Source organism: Coffea eugenioides, chromosome 6 (assembly GCF_003713205.1).
Source record: "Coffea eugenioides isolate CCC68of chromosome 6, Ceug_1.0, whole genome shotgun sequence".
NCBI classification, from domain to species: Eukaryota; Viridiplantae; Streptophyta; class Magnoliopsida; order Gentianales; family Rubiaceae; genus Coffea; species Coffea eugenioides.
This window is the reverse complement of record NC_040040.1, coordinates 53,491,085-53,504,285: the sequence shown is the minus strand read 5'-3', so window position 1 is coordinate 53,504,285 and position 13,201 is coordinate 53,491,085. Positions and strand designations below refer to the sequence as shown.

The window sequence follows — 13,201 nt, the reverse complement described above, 5'->3', positions numbered from 1 at the left end:
CAGTCGCTTGAGTAGTTTTGCAGCCGAATAACACAGGTAAGTTTTTGGTGTCTACTTCTTTGTCTCAGTTTTTCCAAACTCAGACAAAGAGGGGCAAAACTGTAGAACCAAATTTTTTGTCATTCTTCTATTTATTTTATTTTATTTAAATTAGTTTTGTTTAATTTTCTAAGAAAATTGTGTTTTGCTAATTTACTTAATTAGTTCATTGGAAAAACGGGAAACATTCATCAACTAAATAAAAGATTTTTTTTAGAGTTTTATTTTATCTTTTATTTCGTAATTGATTTAAAAAAAAAAAAAAAAAGAGGTGAAAGCCATGCAATGCGGCGAATGTATGAAAGATACCAATTTCCACGGATGTTTTCAGATTTTCCAAACATTCGGCCACCTCACCTCTTTGGACTCTTATCAAAGAACCTTCCGGACACAATAGCCATCGGATGGCCAGGAGAGAGGCGTCAAGCTGGGATGGTTTAGAAACCATTGAGATGAGGGTTTAAAGAACCCTTGTCTCATTTATAAAGCTGAGAGAGCAGCGGATAGGGGAGGGTATGACGGCTGGAAAAATCAGAGAGTAAGATTGGGGAGTCTGGACGGTAAAAGAAAGAGAAAACGGGGAAAAGGCAGAGAGCGACCGAGAGAGAGCTAAGCAGGGGCGACGGCGGAGAGGACAGAAATAGAGAAAGGCTTTCGACCAAGAGAAAAGTGACGGCTGAGGGTTGAGGGAAAGTGAGGGAAGACCGAGAGAGTCGAGAAAGGAAAACAGAGGAAAATAAAGGCAACAAGAGAAAAGTGACGGCGGGGTTGAGGAAAAAAAGAAGAAACCAGAGAGGGAAGTCTGGGAATTGTGGGTGGCTAGGAAACGGAAACCAGAGAGGCAAAGGACGGCTGGAGGATCTGAGAGGAAAGGGGTGGTTGACGGCTAGAAAAGAAAGAGACCAGAGAGAGGGGAGGGGGTTTGAAGTCTGATAGAGAGGAAAGAATCTGGGAGCGAGTGCATGACGGCTGAAAATTTTGGGAGAAGGTAGAGAGAATCTGTTGGCGGCTGGGCTGAGGAGGAAGAAGCAGAGCAAAAGAAAAGAATGGGGAAATTCTGACGACAGCTGAGAGTGAGAAGGAAGCTACGGGCTTGAGAAAGTGAATTAAGAGAGAAGCTTCGGCTGAGGAAACAGAGGAAAAAAGAGAAACGGAAAGCTTCATCCGAAAGGGAAAACCCAGGAGAGCCGAGAAGGGTTTTAGAGAAAAGAGAGCTTTGTGAGGCAGGGGATAAAAAAAGAAGGCAGAGCAATCGCCGCTCATCGCCACCACCGCCTGCGAACCTCCATGACCACCGCCCTACACCACCCCTGCACTTCCTCATGCTCTTCCACTTCTTCCTGGCTGACCCGAATAGCCAACCCATCATCTACCCAACTCCAACCACCAGTCCGCATCTGCTGCTGCTGCTGTCCGTCGACCACCACCAACACTGCCACCTTCTGGGTTCAAGTTAACTTCAGAAACTGAGAGCACTGTAAGTTTTCTCTTTAAGATTCAGTTCCTTTCAAGCTTTTGAAGCATGTCTTCCGTGATTTTGCTTATGGCTATATTTCTATTGGGGCACGATTGTTTCACCATATTAGTTTCCATTTCTCCAAGTGTGTGAAGAAAAGTTGCCCGTTTGCCCCCATCCGAGAATCTGGAGAGATGTTTGCTGTGAATGTTGAGTCTTTTTATTTGTTCTTGATTGCAAGATCATGGTTGGGATCTTAGGTTCTTACCTTGTGCATTTGTTTGATGTTTCGGCAAAGCTTTAAGCTATTTTGGTTGCGTTTTGATAAGCTACAAATTTGCAGCAGAACAAAAGCTTTTGCATTCTTTTTGCTGTTTTCTTTCCTGCAACTGCTCACCAAAGTTTCGGCCATCCAATTTGCTGGTTGATCTTATGTTGGAAAGAGGAATTGGATAAGAGGTGTTGGGTTTGCATGTTTGGGGTCTGAAATACTCGAATCATGTTCAAATACTTGCTGAAAAAATAAACAACGAAGCTGCCGAACCATTTTGCATGTTTTCCAGAATTTTACATGATGTCCTTCTAAGTTTTCTGCTTGTTTGGATGGTGGTGTTTATGTAGTTTGTTGCTTAGTCTAAAGTTGTAATGTTGGTTAAAAAAATATTTAATCAAAGCTGTGATTAGAAATCTGAGTTTGAAAGAAAATGCAGCAGGTCTCATTGCCGAAATCATATGCCGAAAATGCAGAATTTCTCTTGCTGTTTGTATATTCGGATGTTGAACTTTGTTTTTTTTCCTTACTCAAGATTGCGGTTTGATGTTGGATTGGGATGTTGGGCTGTGTTCGGATGAAGATTACATCTGATGAACAAAATAAGGGTAGCTAATCGTAGCTGGGAAATTGTACAGCTTTGTTATTTGATGCTTGCATGATCTTTTGAATGAATTTCTATTTTTTTTAAAAAACACAAAGATTTCATGGTGAGAAGTGAGATGAATGCTTAGTGATCGTGTTGTATTAGCTGCTTGAGATATCAAAATGTTGGTTGCTTGAGGTAATGAAATGGAAAGGAAGCTACGGTAAAAATTGCAGTAGAAAGAAACCAGCAATGTTGCAGAAGGTTTCTTCGTAAGCTTTGCATGGAAATGTTCTCAATTGCCATTTAACCCCTCAAGTCCCCCTTTGTTTTACTATGACCCAACCAATTGAAGAATGTCCTCAATTTGGTCCTTGGCAGCTTCAATTTTTCAACTCAATTGCTTGTTTGCTTCAATTAGTTACCATGCTTTGTTTAGATTGCACTTAATGCATGAATTTAAGAACTTTGTGTCCAAGTGAGCTTGTGTTTGCCTATTTTCTTTAATTTTCCCAAATAAATTGGTACCTTGACCTTTTCTTTTATTTTGGAGGATAAATAAGTGATTTCACTCCATTTAGGGTTCCAACTCAAGGGAGGTACACTCTATCCCCTATTTCCACTTTATTTGACCCTATGTGCATTATGTGCTTAATTACCTGCCTTTTGAATGTTTTCGTTTTATTTATCCATTTATTTATCCACTTTATTTGTTTTAGTTTTGTATAGTTATTTTCAATTTCGATCATTTGAAAGGCACTTGAATGCCAAAGTTGTAATAGCTAGGTTATTATTTTATTTATTTTATTCCGTTTCCCCTTTTAGATTGTAGTAGGCTTCCCCCTCCTAATGTAATAGTTAGGGTTTCTTTGTTTTGTCTTTGTGTGATTTGCATGCGTATGTGCTATGTGTTTAATTGCTTTCTTTGGGTTTGGCATCTAGATATGCATGCTTATGTGTTATGTGTTATATGAATTACGTGCTCACATGCCTACTCGCTTTAATTATGCACATTTACTTATGTATGTATGATGGATGCAAATGCACGAAACCGTGGCTAGTCCAATGCTAGTCATGGTCTTACCCTCGAGTTGTTGCAAGTCCAATGCTTGTGAGAGAGCGTAGATGTGGGCTAGTCCAACGCTAGCCCTTAGGAGCCCTTCGCGCATTAGATAATGATTGTGTGATCACTTCATCTCATGCATATCTTTATTTTTAGGGCTTCTTTCCCCATGTTGCATGACATCCCTCCTTATACGTATAGCCCTTATCCCTAATTTCCCTATATATATATACCCCTATGTGTGATGCATAACATTAGAATCGCATTTCATTTTAGAATTAGGATTAGGATAGGGCATTTGCTTGATTAGATTAGGGAATGCCCCTTGGATATGGGATATGGACGAGTTTGGTCTTCTAACCTTAGCACGCTCGTATTCCCTCTATTAAAGGGAAAATTGAGTCGCGAACATTAGTCCCCCGTACCCGACATGATGCATTCCTTTAAGACATGTATATTTCTATAATTATTTTGTTCCTTTTTCTCTTCTTAGAGTCTCATGATTTTGCATTATTCGTGACCTCTCCAAAGAGTCATTATTGGGCATCACAATTAATGTGATTGGCACCACTCAAGCTTTGAAGAGAAATTTTGCCCCCCGATACCCCCCTAGGTTTAGGGTTTGCATTCATATAGTACATCCAAATGTGATGAATCTTTTGGTTAAAACAAGAAAATCTTTGACTAAATCGCGCAACTAGCCTTGGCTAGGTTGAGAGGGTGCCTTGGACCTCGTCCTTGCCTTCCCTCTCTTCAAATATGACTCCCGAACCTTTTTCTTTGATTTACGTAGACTAGGAGTCGTTTAAAAGGGGTTTTTCTACCTTTTCCTTTGAAAATTTCATTTTTAGGTGACTTGGCACACCTTAACTCTATACCAAGTGGCGACTCCGATTTTGTTTTAAAAACCCTTTTTAAACTATTATTTTGGGTCAAATCGTAGCATTTCAAGTCCCATTTAGACCCGTGCTCTTTATTCATTTTTCGAATCAAAAATTCACTTTTAAAACCATTTCAAAATTCACTTTTAAAACCATTTATCATTTTTTCTTATAAAAAATGGGGCGCGACAAGTAGCATGTGTTCCCAGTGTTCCACCTCTTCACCGCATACAGAACATATTAGATCTCCCCCTTTGATTCTCCTCTCATATTAGCTCCTTGACTGGTACCGCATCCGAGAGACCTTTCCAAATGAATATCTTAACTTTGTGGCTAATGTTTAAACTCCACAGAACCTTCCACATTTGCTGGCTCACTGAGTTAAAACTCGTTTCCACTCCCTCACCTTCTTTCCTAATCACTTCCTCCTTTCTTTCCATTTCCATTTTGTATCCAGACTGCACCGTGTACTCCCCATTTATGTTCCTTGTCCAGAAGGTGTTATCATCTCTTCCCGTGATGCTGATTGGGATTTTCAAAATATTATCTGCATCCTCCTTACAAAACGTCTTGAAAATGAGAGTTCTATTCCACCTGAAGTTACTGATCAAGTCAGCAACTTTGTCAAGTTTGCCTCCTTGTGATTTGGCCGTAACAGGTTTCCCTTTGCCATTGCTTAGGATCCATTGATCGTTCCAAATGCTGGTTTTTCTCCCATTTCCTATGCGTCTTCTTACTCCCCTCCACATAGCCTCTCTACAGCTCATAACACTTTGCCAGAACCATGATGCGTTCTTTGGGGCTTTGCTCTCCTAGATGCAGCTGTTAGGGAAATACTTTGCCTTTAGCACCTTGCTAGACAACAGATTTGGATTCCTTATGATTCTCCAAATCTGTTTGGCTAGCAAGGCTCTATTAAAGCTTTGAAAATCCTTAAACCCGAGGCCACCATTCTTCTTCTTCTTGGTCAACTTCTCTCAAGCCACCCAATGAATTTTGTCTTTGTTGTCTTGGTCACCCCACCAGAATTTTGATAGAAGTGAACAGATATCTTTAGATAACCTGCAAGGCAATTTGAAACAAGACATAGTGTAAGTGGGCATAGCCATTGAGACTGCTTTGATCAAGATTTCTTTCCCAGCCGAGCTTAGCAATTTGGATTTCCAGTTTTGCATTCTACGTTCAATGTTTTCCTTGATGTATCCGAACAATTGCTTCTTCGATCTGGTGACCACTATTGGGAGTCCCAAGTATTTCTCTTGAGCTACTTGTTCAATTCCCTCCAGCTTGCTGCATACTGCCTCCTTAGATTCCTGGTTGACATTTTTGCTAAAGCAGGCGCTAGACTTGTCGAGGTTTATCATTTGTCCTGATGCTTGTTCGTAGCTCCTCAGAATTTTTGTCAGTTCCTGTGCTTCTTGACATGAGGCCTTGCAAAAAATTAGCAAATCATCCGCAAAGAAAAGATGGGTCACTGTAGGGCCTCGTCTACTGATCTTGATTCAACTTATCCTTCATTCTTGAGCTGCATTTTTTAAAAGGTTAGACAAGCCTTCAGAACATATGAGGAAGAGGTAAGGTGACAAAGGGTTGCCCTGTCTGATCCCTCGTTGTGGTGTGATATACTCTTTGCATTCGCCATTTATATTGAAAGAAAATGAGACTGTTCTAATGCAATTCATAATCCAATTTATCCACCTCTCACAAAATGCCATTTTACTCATAATAGCTTGTAAAAATTCCCATTTAACTCTATCGTAGGCTTTCGACATATCCAGCTTCACAGCCATATAACCATCCTTCCCAAGTCTTTTATTCTTAAGAAAGTGCAAATATTCATGGGAAATGATAATGTTATCAATGATGTGCCTCCCAGGTATAAAGGCTGATTAATTGATGCTAATGCAGTTATTTAGAACAGGCTTTAGTCTATTTACAATGATTTTGGTTATAGCTTTATACACGACATTGCAAAGACTAATAGGTCTATATTGCTTAATGTTTGTAGGATAGGGAATTTTGGGAATAAGGGAAATGATAGTATGATTAATAGCTTTAAGCATAAAACCAGAATGGAAGAAACTTTGAATAGCATTTACCATGTCTCCTTTGATAATTTTCCAAAATTTTTGGAAAAATAAAGGGGTCATACTATCGGAGCCAGGAGCTTTATTGCAATCCATAGTGAAGAAAGCATTTTTGATCTCTTCTTCTGTCACTTCCTTGGTTAACTCCCTGTTCATTTCTGCCGTAATAGTAGTTGGGATCCCCTCTAGTACCTCTTGAGCATTACTGTCTGAAGACTTGGCGAAGAGGTTCCTGTAGTAGTCAGCAATCACTTTCCCAGTTTCTTCTTCGGATTTAGTCCAGCCACCATCCTCCCTTTGGAGCCTTTGCAATCTGTTTTGTTTTCTTCTTCCATTTACCTGTGCATGGAAGTATTGGGTATTTCTGTCTCCTTCTTGCAACCATTTGAGCCTGGCTTTTTGACTCCAATAGATTTCCTCCTCATTATAAGCCTCTATCAGTTGTGTCTTCAGGCCGGCCACCTTTTCTCTCTTGTTGTCCATAGCAGATTTTCTAGTCTGGTCCAATTGCTTTTTGAGGTTATCTATCTTATCCTTGGAGTTTTTGTGAATGCCGTTACTCCACTTAAGTAAGGCTACTCTATAGTTCCTCAATTTTGATTGCACTTGGTACATCCGAAAACCTTCAATATTTTCCTTCCAAGCTTTTTTGACGACCTCAGCTATATTCTCATGTTGTAGCCACCTTTTATCAAAAAAGAACCTTCTTTTTTTCCTCACAACCGTAGGCTTAGTGTCTATCATCAAGGCGCAATGATCTGAAGCATATGTTTTAATGTGAGAGCATTTCACACTCTCAAACTCCAGGTTCCAATCTGCACTACTCATGGGTCTATCTAGCCTTTGCATGATTTCGCCTTCATTTCCCCAGTTATTACACCATGTCCACGGCTGCCCTTCGAATCCCAGATCCACCATCTGATTTGTACTTAAGAAGTTCCTGAAGTCATTGAAGCTCCACTCAGCTCTACATCTTTCTCCCCACTTTTCTGAATTTGATGCGATATCGTTGAAATCCCCAGCTATCAACCATTTGTTTTCCCATAGTTGTCTCCTCCTATTCACTACCCTTCATTGCTCTTTCCTTATAGCATCGTTACAGTTTGCATAGATGCCAATCAGCCACCAAATGTACTTACTTTCCTGGTCCTCAATCTTAGCTTCCACAGTGAAGGAAGTGTGCTGCACTTGCAAAATTTTAACATCTGAGTCCCAAAACAATGTCATTCCCCCTGCCTTATTCATTGCTTCCACCACATAGCAGCAGTCATAGTTAAGTATTTTTTGTATTTTGATCTATTTTTTGTCTCACTTAGAAACAAAATGTTTGGGGAGAGGAGTTTTTTATACTCCTTCAGATGGAGAATTGTCAAGGGGCTCCCAGCACCTTGGCAATTCCACACCATCACTCTCATTGGTAGTTGGGGACCCAGATCAGGCTGGTTCCCATCCCCTCTTCTTGTGTCTCGCTCCCCCTACCCGGGCTATCCTTTTTGTTCTTCTTTGACCCCTGCCCCATATTATCAGCTTCTAGTTGTTCCTCCTCAGTCAGACAAACCTTTCGTTTACTCAGCACAGGTTGAGCCATACTGTTCCTGTCAATCTGTTTTAATGCTCTCCTGCCTCTTCCTCGTAGAGTTCTTGTAGACCCTCTAACCTTCAATTCTTGAGGCTGTCCCATTCCTTGTTGATTACTTCCAATGTTCTCATCAAAAGTTCTAATCTGTAACAGCTCATTGATGCACTTCTGTTTCTCCATAATCTGGTTGCAATCCGTGATTATTTGTACATCCCCTGATGCCTGTGGTTCCATCATTTCCAAGTCCTCCTTATGGTATTCAAAAGCTCCACTCCTCTCACTACTCTCTACCTCCATAGTCACTACCAGATTTTTGTCCTTTTCATTACTTCCTTCTGCTCCCTCTTTTCTTAATTCCATCATTGCTGTACTGCTTTGTATGTCATCCTTCTCTACTGTCTTGCTAGGGGGAATTGGTGGAATCTGTTCCGGCCCTTCCCTCTTGGAATGAAGAAACTTAGTAATCTCCTTTTTGAAGGCAGCCACCACACTCCTCTCCCTAGCTTCCTCCGTACCCACTTCTTCCTTGATTTGCTTATCCCCTCCTCCTTGACTTGGCTCCTTACGAACCAGCTCTCCATTTTCCACACCCCAATGTACTCTATTGGAAGGGGGTTTGTACTTGTTACTATCCTTTTGCGGGGATCCTTTATCATAATTTACCCTCATCCAAGGACCATACTGGATCTCTTGTTGCCTTTTCCCTACCGAGGCACCTAATGTACATCCTTTCTCTCTGTGGCCAATAATTCCACAAGCATAGCAGAAGTTTGGGCATCTCTCGTACCGGAACTTAATCCATTTCATCACACCATTCATCTTAACAGTTGATCCCCTAGGTAATGGCGTAGATATGTCAGCCACAACATGCACCTTCAAGTGCCTACCTTCCTTCCCACCTGTTTGAGGGATAATAGCTTCATTTACCCCCCTAAACACTGTTTTACCAATCTTCTTCCCAACATCTTTTGACAGACAGTGAACCGGCAGGTTCCACATTTGCACCCACAATTGTGCCATTTTAAAAGCCTCTGGGTCATCTTCAATCCCTTCATACCATTTACACAATACTAACAATTGGTTGTCCAGAATCCAAGGGCCACCGTTCACCACCCTCTCTCGGATATCCTCATCAGGAATTACAAATTGGTACAAGTTTGGTCCTAGCTCTGTGACCTTCAAGTCTCTTGGGAAGCCCCAAGCCGTGCTGACAAAGCTTTTTAGGCCAGTGAAGTTAACTATTCTATCACTCTGAATTTTCTCCAGAAGACAAATCTCGCATTCCTGCCTACTGATACTGGAGTCACCCACTTCCGAGTCAGTTATGGTACACTCTTGGGTGTTTAGAGCAAATTTCTGCATAATCTCCGCTAGTTCTTCCACCATAGTAATAGCTTGAGCTAAAAGGGGGATACCAGCTCCTTTCCAACAATGAAATAGGACTAACCAAAACAAGTGCAGATGAACAGAAAAAATGCTTTCTTCAGCTAGGTAAAGGCTTACCTGGATGAAACAGAAACAGAGGACAGCAATAGAAACAAATACTAAAACACAGAGATAAAGGAAAACTGGAAAAAAGAAGGTAAAAAAGGGATGCAAACCTTGAAATGGATGGTTTTATGCCTGTGAAGTAGACCCCCACTAACACCTGTGTAATTCCCTTCCACTACGTACTTGCAATGCCGCTTCAACTACTGATACTTTTGGAATTAGTGTTAAAGACACTATGGGTGCTTCTATGTAATGGTACCACTGATTATAATCAGAGTAGCTAAGGGGGTAGATGAAAAAGAAAGAGAACAGAGGAAATAGGGAAGGAAAGATACGTGAGAGGGAAGGGATAATGAAGGAAAGAAGGAACTGAATTTGTTGTATCTCATTGCATAACCTTTCCGTCCCCTTTTAGGCTTATTTATACAAGATTCTTCCTCTAGATCCTTCTGTGTTCTAACCGCCCCCTTAACAGAATGAGCGTACATGCATGCATGCCTTTTTGATGAGTAACAGAGTAACTAACTTTTGAATTACTAACTAACTTCCTAAAATAGAAAACGCAGCAGATACATTTCTGCTAAAGGTATTTAAAATATCTAGGGTCATTACAACACCTTCCCCTTAAGAATCCTAGTCACTAGGATTGAGCTGGAAATTTGGGAACTGTGATTGTATTACTGTGACATCCTCCCAAGTTGAGTCTTCCGTGCCTAAGTTCACCCACTTGATCAACACTTGAGTCATCTTCTGTTTTTTCCTTATGATTTCACGAGTATCAAGTACACTTTCCGGGGCAATTTTAATCTGCCCCTCAGCAGTAGTCAAGGGTAACTCCTGAGTCACAACACGATTTGTTGCAGATGGTTTGAGCAAGGAAACATGGAAGGTAGGATGTATCAAAGAACCAGCAGGTAACTCTAGCTTATAGGCTGCATTTCCAACCTTTTGAAGGATCTTATACGGCCCATAGTACTTGGAAGATAACTTCAGATTCTTCCTGATTGCTACTGAAGTTTGCCTGTAAGGCTGCAATTTCAAGTATACCCAGTCACCTACCTGGAAACTCCTTTCAATTCTGTCCTTGTCAGCAAACTGCTTCATTCGATTTTGAGCCTTGATTAGATTTCCCCTCAGCAATTCATTCCACTTCCTCCTATCCCCCAACCACTGTTCCACAGCGGCTACTGGGGTCTCTAAGGTATCTAGGCCTAATTGAGAGGGTGGATAACCATACAGAGCCTGAAAAGGAGTCATTTTCAAGGCTGTGTGATGGTTGGTATTGTACCACCATTCGGCAGCTGCTAGTAAGAACTTCCATTTGTGAGGTTGTTGGAAACAAAGACACCTCAAGTATGTCTCAACGCACCTGTTCAGCCTTTCTGTCTGCCCATCTGTCTGAGGGTGGTATGCAGTGGAGTAGTGCAGCTCAGTACCCAGCTTCCCAAACAATTCCTGCCAAAACATGCTAGTAAACAGCCTATCCCTGTCTGATACAATGCTCAGGGGTAATCCGTGCAACTTGTAGATGTTATCAAAGTACATGCTAGCTACTGATTGTGCTGTATACTTGGAGGGTAGTGCTAAGAGGTGGCAGTATTTGGTAAACCTATCAATGACCACTAGTATTCCTTCATATCCTTGAGATTTAGGTAATCCTTCAATGAAGTCCATTGCAATGTGCTGCCATGCTTGCTCAGGGACAGGAAGTGGTTGCAGTAGGCCTGGTGTTTTGCAATTTTCTACCTTGCTCCTCTTACAGACATCACATTGCTGCACCCAACCTTCTACCTCTCTCTTCATTCCTGGCCAGAAGAATGGTCCCTTCAACCTCTGATAGGTTCCCAGATTGCCTGAGTGTCCTCCAAGGTGCGAGTCATGAAAGCAAGTTATCAGCTTCTGTCGCAAGCTCCCTGACGCTCCAATGTAAATCCTGCCTTTATACCTGAGTAATCCCCTATCAAAAGAGTAATTTGGAAGAGAGTTAGGTGTAATTGTCAAGGCTTCGATTAGCTTAATCACTGCACTATCCTCTCGGTAGCTTTCCAGAACCTCAGCTAGCCACGCAGGTTTCATGACTGAGAGACTGTGTGTAGAGCTATCTTCTTCATAGCCTCTCCTGGACAGTGCATCAGCCACAAGATTTTCCTTACCTCTCTTGTACTGTATTTCATAGTCCAGTCCTAGCAACTTAGTAAGCCACTTTTGCTGCAGGGGAGTGGTTATCTTCTGCTCTAGTAGGTACTTTAAGCTCTGGTGATCTGTCTTTATGATGAAATGGTTGCCCAGCAGGTAATGTCTCCACTTGGAAACAGCTGTAATAAGGGACAGCAACTCCTTCTCGTATATGGATAGTCCCAGGTTCTTAAGTCCCAGAGCTTGACTGAGATAGGCAATAGGCCTTCCCTGCTGCATTAGGACTGCACCAATAGCCTTATGACTAGCATCGGTTTCTAGGATAAAAGGTAAAGAGAAATTAGGAAGAGTTAGGACTGGTGTACTGCTCATTAGCTGCTTCAGTTTTTGAAAAGCTAGCTCAGCCTGCTCATTCCAATGGAAGTTTTCCTTCTTCAAGAGTTCAGTAAGTGGCTTGGCAACAAGTCCATATCCCCTCACAAACCTCCTGTAGTACCCCGTCAGTCCCAAAAAACCTCTTAATGCTTTCACTGACGTAGGGGCAGGCCAATCCATCATGCTCTTGACTTTTGAAGAATCTGCCTGCACTCCATCTCCACTGATAACATGTCCCAAATACTCTACTTGTGACTGTCCAAAGACGCATTTGGAAAGCTTGGCAAAAAGAGAATGAGCTTGGAGTGTTTCTAGGACAGTTTTGAGGTGCAAAAGATGAGTGTCTGGGTCTGGACTGTATACAAGGATGTCATCAAAGAATACTAACACAAACTTCCTCAGGTAAGGTTCAAAGACATGGTTCATCAGGCTTTGAAAGGTTGCGGGTGCATTAGTAAGACCAAAGGGCATAACAGTGAACTCATACAATCCAAGGTGAGTTTTGAAAGCTGTTTTTGGAATGTCAGCAATGATCATCCTGACCTGATGGTATCCAGCTCTTAGATCTATTTTAGAAAAGAGCTTGGCTCCATACAGTTCATCAAGTAAATCATCAATGATAGGTATTGGGAATTTATCCTTGATAGTCAGGTCATTTAGTTGTCTGTAGTCAACACAAAATCTCCAAGTTCCATCTTTTTTTTTTACTAATAGAACTGGAGAGGCGAACGGACTATGGCTAAGCTGGATAATTCCACTACTAAGCATGTCCTTCACCTGCCTTTCTATTTCATTTTTTTGGTTGTGAGGGTACCTATATGGTGCTATCTTGAAAGGTTTGACATTAGGTACTAGGGGAATTTGATGGTCACAGTTTCTGGAAGGGGGAAGGGACCGTGGTTCACCAAATACATCTTTGTAGTCTTTAAGCAGAGCACCTAAGGACTGTTGAAAATCAGTGTCCAGCTGAGTGACAGTGTTTACCTGAGTCTCCTTCATTTGCAGTCCGCATGCATGCTTCCAAATTCTGGTACTCCATCCCTCCTTCTCAGCCTTATCACCAGGGAGTTTGAGAACAGTCTCCTTGGATTCTCCATGCAGAAGAATCCTCTCCCCTTTCTCATCAAAGGACATGTTCAGCTGCTTGAAGTCGAATGTGATGGGGCTGTGTGCCGCCATCCAGTCTACCCCTATGATCACATCATACGGCTCCAAGTTAATGACAAACATATCATGA

At 41.6% G+C, this 13,201-nt stretch overlaps 1 protein-coding gene across 1 annotated transcript; it reads right to left on the bottom strand.

Annotated features, from left to right (window-relative positions):
- Positions 1-1,298: 1,298 nt before the first annotated feature.
- LOC113774437 lies at positions 1,299-7,628 on the bottom strand. Its single transcript, XM_027318974.1, has 6 exons — positions 7,523-7,628; positions 6,449-7,372; positions 6,048-6,181; positions 5,359-5,726; positions 4,653-5,052; positions 1,299-1,481 (listed from the first exon to the last, which is right to left on the bottom strand). Exons 1-6 carry the CDS (start codon positions 7,626-7,628, stop codon positions 1,299-1,301), a joined length of 2,115 nt encoding a protein of 704 aa, XP_027174775.1.
- Between the last annotated feature and the right edge of the window lie 5,573 nt (positions 7,629-13,201).